General features: G+C 34.7%; 3 protein-coding genes across 8 annotated transcripts; 1 reads left to right on the top strand and 2 right to left on the bottom strand.

Annotated features, from left to right (window-relative positions):
- The first annotated feature begins 3,454 nt into the window (after positions 1-3,454).
- Positions 3,455-6,419, top strand: LOC105165473 (B-box zinc finger protein 22). 4 transcript variants are annotated; one of them, XM_020694963.2, is made up of 3 exons: positions 3,455-3,870; positions 5,358-5,792; positions 5,882-6,419. In XM_020694963.2, the coding sequence occupies exons 1-3, from the start codon at positions 3,688-3,690 to the stop codon at positions 6,167-6,169; spliced, it is 906 nt and encodes a 301-aa protein (XP_020550622.1). In that variant the 5' UTR covers positions 3,455-3,687; the 3' UTR covers positions 6,170-6,419. The 4 variants fall into 4 exon arrangements, with proteins under 4 accessions (XP_020550622.1, XP_088732080.1, XP_088732081.1 ...); XM_088875954.1 differs by having other exon boundaries at positions 3,456-3,870; positions 5,977-6,419; XM_020694964.2 differs by having other exon boundaries at positions 3,459-3,870; positions 5,974-6,419.
- Positions 6,420-7,460: 1,041 nt separating this feature from the next.
- Positions 7,461-10,145, bottom strand: LOC105165472 (protein VTE6, chloroplastic). 2 transcript variants are annotated; one of them, XM_011084490.3, is made up of 5 exons: positions 9,617-10,145; positions 8,821-9,074; positions 8,508-8,631; positions 8,032-8,094; positions 7,461-7,823 (listed from the first exon to the last, which is right to left on the bottom strand). In XM_011084490.3, exons 1-5 carry the CDS (start codon positions 10,010-10,012, stop codon positions 7,728-7,730), a joined length of 933 nt encoding a protein of 310 aa, XP_011082792.2. In that variant the 5' UTR covers positions 10,013-10,145; the 3' UTR covers positions 7,461-7,727. The 2 variants fall into 2 exon arrangements, with proteins under 2 accessions (XP_011082792.2, XP_020550037.1); XM_020694378.2 differs by having other exon boundaries at positions 8,032-8,136; positions 9,617-10,144.
- A 906-nt stretch (positions 10,146-11,051) lies between these two features.
- On the bottom strand, positions 11,052-13,754 carry LOC105165471 (protein trichome birefringence-like 43). 2 transcript variants are annotated; one of them, XM_011084489.3, is made up of 5 exons: positions 13,339-13,749; positions 13,085-13,256; positions 12,806-12,984; positions 12,054-12,212; positions 11,052-11,435 (listed from the first exon to the last, which is right to left on the bottom strand). In XM_011084489.3, exons 1-5 carry the CDS (start codon positions 13,584-13,586, stop codon positions 11,120-11,122), a joined length of 1,074 nt encoding a protein of 357 aa, XP_011082791.1. In that variant the 5' UTR covers positions 13,587-13,749; the 3' UTR covers positions 11,052-11,119. The 2 variants fall into 2 exon arrangements, with proteins under 2 accessions (XP_011082791.1, XP_088732162.1); XM_088876036.1 differs by lacking the exon at positions 12,054-12,212 and having other exon boundaries at positions 13,339-13,754.
- Between the last annotated feature and the right edge of the window lie 428 nt (positions 13,755-14,182).

Raw genomic sequence — 14,182 nt, forward strand, 5'->3', positions numbered from 1 at the left:
GTATTTTTCACAGTTCTTTAATTTATTAAATAAAACCGTATGTTTCACAATTCTAACTCCCATGCATACTCCTCACAGTCCTAAATCCCCAACTCCCTCTTTCTCTCATACCCTATATTTTCATCAAAATTTATTGAAAGACCTAAATTCTCGTCCTAATTCATGAATTGCGCCCTAATTTGACTAATTCATTTCTTCTCGTCCAATAGTCCATGCTCAAAGTTTCATTATTATTATTTTTTTCCAAAGTAGGTGCGAGTTTCAAATAATTACCAAATATCAGATACACCTTCGCATCAATTATCATCTTTCTCTGGATCCAAATTTTTTTTTATGTGTTTATTTAATGAAATTTTGGGTTGATTCCAAGAGAATGTGGGCGTTTTCTAGTAGGATAGTAGATTTTAGGGTTTGAGGGGAGAAGAGAATTTTGGAAAATCAGGGTTTGCATCTTTCTTTCACATGACTAAGTATATTAAGGGTTTAGTCGTGTAATTGCAATTAAAAAAATATGCTAGAAAACACGTGCTTTTCCCCTACAACAATTCTGAATCGTCGATAAATCCAAGATTAAAATTGTCAAATTTAATAAATTAGAGGATTGAATGCGCTTCATACAAATAAATACAGATTTAATTTGATCACTAGATGATTACGAAATTAAATATATCAAAATTATAAAATTTACAGAATCAAATGTGGGTTTTTAATAGATAAAAAATCAAAAGTGTAACACGTATAAAATGACGACTAAAATTGAAGTTTTGTCTATTTTTAATCGTATCAAATCTAAGAACATTAAATGTAAATTACCTAAATATAACACACAAATTAAGTTACGTTAAAAAATTTATTTTTTCTTAAAATGGTCGAAAATTTCATTTCCAATGAACGGATGCATCTGTCTGTACGTGGTTTTGTTTTCCCTGCAGCACATTGATCTAACACATGAAATGCGTCAAAGTTTTCGATCAATTTTCTTCACTCCAAAAAAATTGTGTCTGCGGTTCTCACATGACCCGGTTCCCCCCCCCACAGCTTGCGTTGTCTCTACTCTTACAACTGGAAGCCCCCCACCCCCCCTTCACGTGCCCAACACGTGTCAGACCGCCTTTAATACCATGCCATATGTTGTTCCCACCTAAATTTTAAATTACGTCCTGCTATTTTTAAGTTAAATTTGATCACACAAATTTTTTTTGTAATATTAAAAAATTATAAAAAGTAACGATATTACCTCATACAGTTGATTTATAAAAGTTTTTATTAATAATGAATTTGTAATTACAACTACAACTTTAGAAAGTATTTATAAAAATCCCTTGTATTTGTTCCTGTACAATCCCGTTTTTGCATTTTAAGTTGCCCCCTTTTGCTTCCGCTACTATGGGGGTTTCTTTTGCTTTCTTTTGCTCTGGCTACGGTTAAGATGTTTCGTAACAAAAAATATCCTATTGCGATTATACTGATACATTGGAATCTAAAAAAATTAGGTTTTATGATGCTTATTTGAGTAATTTCTTGTTGTAAAGGATTTTAAATCCATAAAATCACATTTTTAGCTATGTTTTATGGTATTTTTATGAAAAAGTAAATTTACAATGATCCTTTTTAAAAATTTGAGATAATAATTGGTCTGCCGTGGAACTAACATCCTTATTTATAGACATTTATACACTATTTTATTATTCATATGTTCTCTTAATTTTTAATTTTTATTATTTTATTTTGATTCTCTTTTAAATTAATGATATTATCTTTTTAAATAATAATTATTTTATAAATTTTTAATTCATTCTCATAAAAATAGATTAATTCAAAAAACCCAAATTAATAAAAAAAATAAATAAATCACAAGAACCCAAATTAATGCGAGACTCAATGTGCCTTTCGAGAGGCCCAACTCAAGAAAGGGTCCAAAATACCTCCAAAAGACCCAATTTGAGTAGAGCTCAGGAAGTCTAGAATGTGATGCTCCTAGGAAGTAAATCGACCCAAAAAGGCTCAAGCGATCGAAATCCATCAAGGCATCACATTTACATAAGGAAGCTCAGGGGCTTACAATCCCGGAAACAAAATAAAAGCCTATGTCACGAGGCATCTGCAGATAGCCTAAGTGGCATATACGTAAGACCTATGAGGTCATATCTTAAAAAATCAGATAAGGATCAGCCGTCTCAACAGAGACACGTGGTGCCTCCAGCCGAAAGTAACCTTCAAACTCTAAAGTCTTTGAATTATGGCTAAGAGAAGGTACCACTTCAACCACTTTATCGAAAATTCGAGAAAGTATCCTTATTTTCAAAAGATAATTTTATTCACAATGAACTCCAACCACCCTAAGGACTACAAGTTTACATCACCAGAAGATAATCCTCTCCCCAATTTGAGGAATTCTCAAATTATTGGGAATTTAAACTTATCTAACTACTTGAGATAATATTCCACCAACTTCGTAAGAATTCTCCACCTAATCTATGGGGAATTTGGTTTTATCCAATCGATTGAAGATGTCTATGAATTGAGAGCCCCAAGCGGGAGAAGCTAACTTTCACTTTCATATTACAACTTTTGCTGAAACAACAAATTTACTTTTTTACTTGGAGTTGTATTTCAATTCCATTTTCTTGTATATAATAAATGAGTATTTCTACTTTCAATTTTATTCATTCATACTCTAACATTTTATTTCATTATTTTATAATCTAATTGGATCGAGCACCATCTTTTGCTGGCATCCAATCAATTACTTAACAAATTTGATATATTTGTCAATGATTGAATACTCTATCTGTATTTATGCTAATTTCATGTCAAATGCATATAACTTATTCAAATATGTCCAAATTGGATAAATAATTTTTTAGTCCCATAAAATAAAAGTAGAAGTTGTTTTGGTATCACATCTATGGTAAGTGTCGCTTTTAATCTTATAAAACTCAAAATCACGTATTTTTAGTTCTAAAAAGTTATGTGCATTATGATTTTGGGACTAAAAATGGTTATTTGGTACTTGAATCGTGTTGTAATTTTGAAACTAAAAAGGTCAAACATCACATTTTTTAGACTAAAAGACGTGATTTTGAGTCTTATGGGACTAAAAGTGTCACCTGCCATATTGTGATATATATCAATATAAATTATGCCCTGAATTTTTATGGAACTAAAAAAATATTTTATTCTATCCAAGTCCAATTTTCACTAATTTTTTTCATTTTGTCATAAATTACTAATAAATATAATTGAGATAGCCATAAAAAGAATCAAAATAATAAATATTATTTCAAAATGTGATGAAATTTTTAATTTGAATTGTATTTTATGAAAACTAAATTAGTTATGTAATAAATATAATATATTTATTATGTAATTGATTGATAATTCAAATAAAATAATTGATTATATATACATATATCATATAATTTAAGAATTTTTTCAAATATTATAAAAGATGCCACCGCTCCGACCGCACCCCCAAGAATCAGCAACATTCTTAACCCTCCACTGTCCCCCCCTCGCTTCTCCTCTTACACTTCATTTACTACCGTCACCTCCACCCCACCCTCTTCCAGACTCTCTTCCTACACCCATCAGCTGGCCTAACTCGTTCTTCTCAGATTGTCGCATGAACTTCCGCGGGGTGGTTCCGTTGATATACATGTTTTAAGCTCATAAGTCTTGGTAGTGATGAAGATTCAGTGCAACGTGTGTGGGGTGGCGGAGGCAAACCTCCTCTGCTGCGCCGACGAGGCGGCCCTCTGTCGGGACTGCGATCAGATAGTGCACGCCGCAAACAAGCTCGCCGGTAAACACCAGAGGGTTCAGCTCTCCAACTCGTCTTCGCAGAAGCCCAAGTGTGATATTTGCCAGGTTTGATGATCTTTTGTTTTTCTTTAATCTTTTCAAGATTTCAACTTTTGTATGTTTTAGAGTTCTTCCGTCCGTGATGAACGGGATTGGATACATTGGGTGAGGTGGGATTACTGTTAATCTTCTTTGTTTCTCACAGGGATATGGGAATGCTTGTTTGAACAATCTTGATCATAATAATAAGTATTCTGAGAGGGTGATTGTTGCAGTAGTTTTTAATATGTTGTGGCGGAACTGATGGTACAGTGTTCTGGTGGATGTGTTTGAGATTGTTTTGATGCTTATTTGTGCAGTCATGATGAGCTGTTTTGATATTTCACACAATTCTCACTTGTTTATCCTTTTCTTGTGTTCATTTAACATTGATATGGAGAGAGTTTTCCTTCTAATCTTGCTAGATAATAATTTTGGTTAATTTGTTTATCAAATATGTGAATAGTTTGTTGTGATGAATTCTTGATCATTTGTTAGTCACATATTTGTGAAGGTAGTTTTTGAGTTTACATACAGTTCAGCCTTTACAATCTTCTTTCTATTTGTCTGGAGTGATGTATTTGGAGTTAAGAATTTCAAATTCATAATAATAAATCCACTACACTTGTTTGGATAATTCTATGTTTCAGATGATTTGAAATCCTCCCGTTCTCATTTTGAGCTATTTTCAGTAACATTGTGATGGATTTTTAACTCATTTAGTATGGAGTAATTTGAAAATTTTTCTATAAATCCCTCATTCGAATCTAAATCCGTCCATCCAAATGAAGCCTTGGGGAAAATGCATGCGATTTTAAAGTCGCAGAGGTAACTTAGCTTGGTTTAATACTTGGACTCGAGTAATCGAATATGTAAGCTGAGCCAGTTACTATGTCTTCTCGGACGTTGTGGTTGAGGGCTCCATTTTTGTGAAAAATCCGTGCTAACTGTACCATAGTTGTGAGGGGCCCCGATGTATCAATCTCTAATGGTGAGGGTGTGAGGTTGGTTGATTGGGGGGCACAACATGTGCGCATGCCACCATGCCAGAAACTTAGGTTCGCTGGGAAAAAGCACGTGTTTGCTCCAATGTCATATAGTTTCCATGTATCGTCTCATGCTTTATCTTTTCCAACTGCATGATCTCTTGCAGTAAACAACATGTATTCTGTTAGATGAATTTTATGTTCTGAGTTGCTGCAAATGAGATTAAGGTATCAGTCAGTTTTGTAGCATTATTGCTGTTTGCCTATCATGAGCCGCTCTGCAAGACTAATTATCCTTTTGGGAGGTTAATCTTTTAATCTACATTTAGACTGTCACTGTCTCATACACTGCTTGAAATGATTTCTCTGCTTCGCCTAAAGATATCATATGAAAATCAATTTCTTTTTCTTTTTACCGTTATATTGCCAATTATACGGCACCATGTCCGTTATTATAGCCAAAGCATGCTTGTTATTTTATGTTTACCCCATCAATAGGTTTTGGAACCTGATTGCAATGTTATGCAGGAAACAACTGGCTATTTCTTTTGCCTGGAGGACCGAGCTTTACTTTGCCGGAAATGTGATTTTTCCATACACACGGCGAATACCTTGGTTTCAAGACATCAGAGGTTCTTGCTCACTGGAGTTAAAGTAGGCCTCGAAGCTACTGAACCTGGATCGTCATCATCCTCAGGGAGAACGCACTCTCATTCTAATGAGAAGATCTCAGGAGCAGAAACTCGTCCTCCTACAGAGGGAACAACTCCAATATCGTCAAGTGGTCAACACAGCAAACATTTGCCTGTCCAAGCTAGCATGGTAGGAGGGATTTCATCAGCAGATCTGCCTTTTACTGGAGGTTCTGCAGCTGGAAGTACTTCTCAGTGGCTGTTGGATGAATTTCTTGGATTTGGGGATTACAATAAGAATTACAATTTCATGGATAACAGCTCATCTATGGTATGAATTACTTTACTGTATTACTTCATTTCCTATTCTGTGACATATAGGCCTCTGCTAATTACTTCATCTCTGATTCACTCAAGTAGTTCTTCATAAAACATCATACATGGAAGAAATGTGGAACATTCTTACAGTATCAACAACGTTCAGACCTAATTTGCCTTTGGAAAAATTCCAGCAGGGAGACGCAGACAACTCTCCAATCCTACAAGCCACTGATCAAGAATTTGAGGGCGACGAGTGTATTGCACAGGCTCCAGATACATTCTGGGCAGTGCCGGAGATTCTTTCTCCACCCACAGCATCTGGGCTCTACTGACCTAAGAATTCTCATAGTCAGTCTTACTCTGCTGCTACCTACGTGCCCGACATAACTTCCTCTCCCGTCCACAACTTCCAGCACCCTCACTCGTATTTTGATAGCTCCAGCTGAAGGAGGCATGGTGGCTGAAAATCTTTGAAATCCTTGCTTGTGCCAAATCTTTCTTTCTTCTGTAAGTAGGTCTATGTTGTAGTGAGAATATACACTCCCGGTTGTGCAATCAAGACAGGAACGGTAACGTGTACGAAACTTTAATAAGGTACTTACTACTTAGTGAACTGTGATGTTTAGCTGTTGATCAAGTCAAGCTTGTTTGTACTGCTCTCTTTTCATGTAAGATCTGGGCCTGTGTTCCTAAATTTAGTTAGCTTGACTTGGGTGTTAGGGGATGTTTGAGCTTACAAATTTTTCAAAATTGTTTATACTTGACCTCTTTTTATTAGGATTGGGGCAAAAAATATTTACATTAGTAAAAATCTACACAAATTTTTAATTTTACCGCTCATTTAATATTTCCATATAATAAATTTGTACTTGTAAAGTGGAAATGTAATAATATTAAGTTCACTTCATATATATATTATATTTATTCTTTTATAAGTACAAAAATTTAATTTAAATGATAAATAAGGTGCAAAATGAAAATTTTATACATTTTTTTGCTAACGTCAGTATTTTTAGTCCAAATTCCAATAGAATGGGATTAGGTATAGACAGAAAAGAGCGAAAGTGTAAGTTCAAAACATCTCTGAGAAAAAAATATTATTTTGCATTTTTGTAATTAACTCATATTAATTACAAATTTATCATTACTAATATATATTTATTTTATCCAAACACTTCACAAAACTTGTTTTTAAAATAAAATCAAAACATTTAATAAGTTTAAAAAAAATCTTATGAAACAAATAAAATGTCTTAAATAAACTTAGCCAAACACTCCATTTTGCTTGATTGATATGTTACACAAAGGTATGTTTTTATAATTATTTTGTCAGTCTCACATATAAAACTTGTATTTTTCAATATAGACATTCTAAAATAAGGCTTTGTATTTCAAGAAAGTTATGTTTTTTTTTTTCCCAAGTTACTTAGTAACAGAAACCATATCATCTCTTACTTGTACTAGTAAGCATTAACAAAAGTTTTCATTTAACTTTGTGTGGGTAAAAGAAAAGCAGCAAGAGCAATGAATGTCAATTTTACCCTCTAGGCCCACGCAAGTAAGGATAGGTTTTTCATAACCATCTCTAATAGTTCTTCTCTTAATCTGTTCTTGTAATTTTTTACTTTCTCATTATATGATTATGGTGGAAAAAAACATAAAAAAAAGACAGTAAAAGTAGACAAATGAAATGAGAATCATTAATATTCCTTCTTATTCTTAGTAGTGAAAATAATGGGATTTACAAGGCAGGAAATTAGATTTTTGCAACTATCAACATGTCTAGTCATGCTATGTTCTCAACGTTCTACGCTCTTTCCGTTTCTTGCCCTTCTGTGGAACAACTTTTGGTACATAATGCTGCATCTACGAGCTTATGCTGCTGGGAGATCATATAGATGATTAATTCAGTTAATTATGCATGCGGGCCATGGAGTTGTAATTGTTACGTTCGCCAGCTTTGCAGTATTAATTGCTGCATAAGGACGGCCAATATGCTGCCCATGGATATGTTGATGACATTGACAATGTCGTTGTTGAGCTGAAAAAGAAAACATGATGTGAGCGGAACATGCAACATAAACGAACACCAAGGGAGAGAGAGACAGAGAGGGAGCTTGCTTCATGGTGGAAGATGCAGAGATTATACTAATGTGAACCAACAACTCAAATAACATCCTTCCATTCGAATCGATAAAATTTGAAAAGATTGTTGAGAAGTGGATCCAGAGATAAAGATGATGACTAACCCATCGAAATCCTTCTTTTTCTTGGAGTGCTGCACCTATGATACTCTCTCCAACATTAGCAATCTGGGAAGCAACCACACATATGATGACTTCCGATACATGAATCTGTTTTCAGACGTAATTCTTCATTGGTCGCAGCTTTAGAGTTTAACGAAAAAAACAAATAACATGTGAAATGGCTCTTGCAATTCTGCGAGGCAACCTACTCTTTTCATGCCCATCGCTTTCTTTAAATTAGCTATCACAACCTTACATTTCATATCATTGGTGTATTTTACATGACATGATCAGCAGTCATTCATCCCGGGCAATCTTTCTTAAGAGCCACACCTTATCTATACTCAACTCACCAAATTTTTCAAATTTTAAAGGCATTTTTATGTCATTGAAGGGGTGTTAGAAGCACGATATTCGAGCACCATATAGTAACTGAATAATCAATTTCACTCTGACAAGTACTTAAGTCCAGTTGTTACCTGACCCATAAGACAACCAATAGAAGCAAGAAGAATTGAAGCTAGAACTCCAGCTAAAGTTCCCTCAACGCTGACGGCCCCTTCAGTCCCCCTGGGGACTATCTTGAATGTTGTGACTAGATAACTATAATGAAGAAAAATCACTTCTACATTAACAACAAAGACAAACAAGCTCAGATAGGGCAATAGGCCACCAGATAGAAACCAGTTTTTTCATCCTTTCTACTGTTTACTACTATAAATTTTTCAAAGGAAAACTTGAATTAAGTCGAGTTAAACTAAGAGATAACTACAGCATAGGAGTAATACTGACGTTGTTTTGCCATATGCTTTCCCTATCTCACTTGAGACAGTATCACTCAGTTTAGTAGAGAAACTGGCAACAAATCCAAGTCCCCATAGCCGAGCAAATGCCTCTCCACCAATACCATAGATTGATAGGAGAGCACAAACACAGCCGGCAGCACTCGATCCAATCACACTTCCTGGTCCTCTCCTTCCTTCCCTTTTCTCGGCAACCCCTTGAGCCTCCTTTTGAGCCATTTTCACTTTCGTTGCTGCGGTGCCCTGCAAATTATCCATTCCTTATATCAAATTTCTAACTAGCCAGACGGCAAAATTCTTCCATCCAGATCTTCAGGAAATTTGACAACTTTTGTCATTAATAAACAAATAGAATGTTTATATAGTCAAATGCAAAAATCACAACTTCTTGGCTCTAAGCCATTAACACATCCGAGAAGTATGAATTTAGACACAGCAGGAAAATTTTCAGTTCTAGCATAAAAGCATTGAAAATGCTAAATCCCTCGTCTCCCTATTGTGAGAGCAAATCCCAGAAGGAAACAAACAAGCCAAAAATGCAACTTTTTTTTTTCTCTTGCTTTCAAACTCAAACCATAAAGATTTACATAAGGCCAATTCCTGCACATTTCAATGAACTGAAACCAAGTTTTCACTTTACAAATTCCAGTAACTGCAAAACCCCTAAAAGTCAATTACTTAGTTCAAGACTGCAATCAGAAATTGATGCATGCTTATAACACATACATGATCTCTTTTTATTAGAAAAGAGGAAGAAGAAGAAGAAAGACTTATTTATGGCTCACAATGACAAAGTACGTTGCAACAAGAAGGAACCCGGAAGGGCCAAAGGCACGCCAAGTAAGAGTGCCAAGCAAGAAAGCAGCAGCAATGCCGGACAGAGATAGCCCAGAAACAAGAATTGGCGAGCCCAACAGAAAGATCACAGCGTTGCTGAGGAGGGCAGAGTGCCAAGTGGGAGGCGATGATTGGACCAGCTGAACAGCTTGTTGCAGCAAGCCCGGATCAAGATCAGGGGTTGACGCTTGAATTTGTGTAGGCATTCTTTTCTTCAAAATGGGGGTTTTGGGGCGTGAGTTTGAGGGGAGGAAGAGGGTTTTTGATGTGGGGTTTCGGAAATTGAGCAGAAAAGAGGAGGGCTTGGAAGAGAGAATGATGGGAGTTGAGAGAAAAGTTGCCATTTTTATAGGTTCCGGGTTGGGGTCTGCTCGAGGAAGAAAGAAAGGAGAGCTCCAGTGAGGAGGAATCTGTTGCAAACTATGCAACCAGCAAACTCTAGTCTAGGGGCTGATTTACAAAAATCATCCGACATTTAGTTCAAAGTTACATCCAATTTATTCAATATATAAAATGAAGGAATATATTCTATGAAAAAATTAATAAATTATTTTTTTATTTTTTAAAAAATAAAGTAAATTATCCAGCCCAGAATGTTAAATTGCATATTTCCCTTTAGTTCATGGCATGATAAAATTACGTTTTTAGTTCATAACAATAGAGGCTTAATATTTTTATTTCTTTATGTTACTAGATTTTTATAATAATTTAAAATCAATTAAGATCATTTTAAAATCTCATTACAAATAAAATTAAAAGTCTTAAACTTGTTATCCTACCCACTAAAAAGTGTAATTTTGGTTTCCAATTACTTACATTGAGGACAGGAAAACGCTCTTAATCATCTTTCACTCTCTTAGTAAAAGCGCAAAAGGGGAATAGCTTTCTGGATTTCAAACAGGGGAATAGCGCAGTATTGCTTTTTAAAATTGTGGGATCTATTTTGTTGTCTCTTTAAAGCAGTTGGGAGTAAAAGTGCAACACTCCCTATACGATTGGATTAAAAATACCATTTTGCCCCTCAAATTATTTACATTGATACATGCAATAATTCAAATTTAGTTCCACACAATAGGCCCATTCTATACTAGACCCATCGTTTTATGGGATTTTAAAAATTACTTCATATTATGTTAAAAAATGACAAAAAATAAGGCCAAAAACATTGCGCACTTGGTCCCCATCACTAACTGCCATTAACTTTAACGTACGGTAGATCAACACATGAAACTCACATGCCCTCAAAGTTGAAAATTGATCTATTGTTAAAGTTGACGGCAATTAGCGATGGGGATCAAAAGTGTAATAATTTTTTGCCTCCATATGTCATTTTAAAGGGAACATGGGTTCATTTTTAAAATTTCGTAAAAGGAGAGATCAAGGTATAGAATGAAAAATCCATTGCATATTTATGCAGTTATAAGAGGGTAATTAAACATGAATCAAATTACTTAAATCTTTGATTTTGCATCAGTAACCAAAATTGCATAGAGCAACTGATTCCAGGTATCTGGTACACCAGCAAGGCACCAATGGCTGCAGTCGTTCCCCCTCTGCCCACCGATTCCATACACTGATGGATGCCCGTCTTTCCTTAACTCCGACAATGTTGTCACGTCCAGCAACCGCACCCCCGTCGTCATGTTACTCAGCACCCCCTTCACCACTGCCACTGCCGGCAGCGTTCCTCCGGGGTACACCCCCCCACTGATTGGTTGAGTTTCTCCATTGCATGATCCTGTCCTTGATGCATTCCATTCTGTACCACTGTACATGTAGAGAAAAAAAAAAATCATAAGCTATTGTATAGTGTCGTTGTATTTATAAATGATAGGGTAAATTATAACTATACCTTCTCATTGTTTGAAAAATTACAAATACCCTCTTGATTTTGGCGTCCATCTAATAATGTGCACATTCCGTTAGGTTTTCATCCAATTTTTGTGATAGACTAACCAAAATGCTTTTTTTAAATTATAAATTATAATTTTTTATGTATTTTATAATTTTCTAAAATATTTTTATGAACTAATATTCTCTCTAGATTATTTATTTTACTTGTCCTCAAACCTTTTTATATTTTTTTTATTTTTTTAAAAAATTCAACAAAAGTGAAATAGTAATATCCACTTCGCCCTCTATGGGCTACATAATTATTTTTTATTTGAAGAGAGTATTTTTTATAGGTTTTTTTGCTCATTTTTCATATCACATGGGAATAAATAATATTTTTTTCCATAATATATACATAGTTGTTAAAATGACAATTAATTAATTTATTAATGAGTAAATAAAAAATAATCATATTCAACCAAAAAAAAAAAAAGAATTGTTATAATATATAATATTAATGATGATAGGCAGAAAAGGAACAAGTATACTCACTTGTAATGAGTAGGAGATATGCCCTGAAAGAAAACCTTAGTTTTGGCAGGATTAACGTTGGAATCCACCCATTTGGACCAAGTTCTCAGTCCTTCGCCGAATGCAACCAACCGATCCATGTCTTCATACACTTTATCACCTTGTTGGATGTAGTCCCATCTGATATTAATTTCTATTTAGAATTTTCCCCTTTTTTTTTTGAGAAAAAAACACAAATTCTTTGCTAATTAATTAAAACAAGGGATAATTGGATTGCCTGGAATTTGATAAAATTACACATAAACCTTTTGTTATTTAAAAAATTATATTTAGTCTCCCTAAATTAAAAATTCGCAAAATTTATTGATGTTAGGAAAAAAAATTGAAGACAATCCATATTTTCTCCTGATCGACTGATTATGGACTTATTACATGGATAAATATTTTTCTGACCGAACTACAGTTATGCATCTTCACATGCTAGTACATGCATAAAAGGAGATATCCTTATAAGTAAAGTTTGATTATAAAATATTTATTCTGATATATAAAGAATAAGTTATTAATAAATCAATCGGGATTATGTATGAATTCTCATCTAATGTTTTTGTTGATATGTCCAAATTTGGTGAATTTTGTTAGACGTAAACAATTTACTAGATTTTAAATCTTCAAATCACATTTAGTTTAAATATAAACACTAAATTTCAGCCGAGTACGGAGTTATTATCCTTTAAAATAATTTGAAGAAACATTAATTAATAAATTCTTACGGTTTCTGGTTTCCTTTGTGAAGCCACCAGTGCCACGTGTTGAATATAAGCATATCAAACCCTTTCCAAAAGTCGCCATTTTGGATGGAGTCCAGCTTCAGAACTCTGCCTAATTTCTTATCAAGAACCAGATCAACCAGAAACGCGTTTCTAGACAACATCAATGAGATGTTGTACTCCTGCAAAATCGTGAGTACTTCAATTAACTTTGATGTCTGAATATTGCAGGTTATTTGTCATCATGAATTTCACAAGTATATGGAGCAACTACGTGCGTACCGGCATATAAAATGTGGAGAGGCTGCCGGTCCTGCTCAAGGAGAAGTTTGATTGGGGCAGTGCTGCATGCAGCATGCATGTAAGAGATTGCCACTGGTTCAGGCTCAGAGAGTCTCCCACAAACAGTATTTTCTTCCCTTGATACCTCCTCAACAAATCTTGCCCGTTAAACCTGCACCATAATATTCCAGTATATATTACGACTATGATTTAAAAATTATAATAAATCAATACTATCAACTATAGTCGCGTACTTGGGCAGTTCACATCCGCTGGGCTTCCATCTGTACTTGAGGTAGACGTCATCAGGCCTTCCATTCCCGAGACAATCAAACTGTTTCTCGATAAACGAGCACATGGAAGCGTTATATAAAGGGTACGAGTCGTCGTATACCCAACTACCTCGAAAGAAATCACATCCTGCATCAATACAGGACGACGGTCGGAACCATAAAATGAAAAGTAGAAAAATGTATGTGAATGTGAAGAATTCATGTCCCATTCTTCTTAAGTGAGATGGGATTTAAGGAAAGAGAAGAGTTGTATGAATTAATTAGGAAAAGCTAAGGAAAGAGTGGTTTATAAGCAGGGAGGAGGAGGAAGAGTGTTGGTTAGAGCACAACTAAGTAATGGTGTTGGGATTTCATGATGTCTTAGAGGGAAAGACAACTTTAATTCCCCCACCAGCTTGTCCTAATTAATGGGAGCTCATCATGTTCCTCATCATTAACTGTCGTATTGGTTAAACTCATCATTTCCTGGATTTCATTCTCATCTTACAGTATACTTGTACGAAAAGTGTTGCACGCTTTACATTTGCCTCATCATTCACTACACATCATTCTTGCACTATACCTATACTTCCTTCCTTGTCAATGTATATGCGTGTATAATCTGTACTTGAATATTGTTAGAGTTTGCTTTCTGAATATGCTTAGTCGTTATCATATGCAGTCCTGGCAAACAATAAAAAAAAAAAGTTAAAAGTTACAAAAAAATACAAAAATAAACAAACGTGGTGGTTGAGGAGAAAGTAATAAGTTTGTGAGAAGAAAGAAATACGGGGTAAAGTGAGAAACACATATAAATTATATTTGT

This window comes from Sesamum indicum, linkage group LG12 (assembly GCF_026168435.1).
Source record: "Sesamum indicum cultivar Baizhima isolate 11 linkage group LG12, ASM2616843v1, whole genome shotgun sequence".
NCBI lineage: Eukaryota > Viridiplantae > Streptophyta > Magnoliopsida > Lamiales > Pedaliaceae > Sesamum > Sesamum indicum.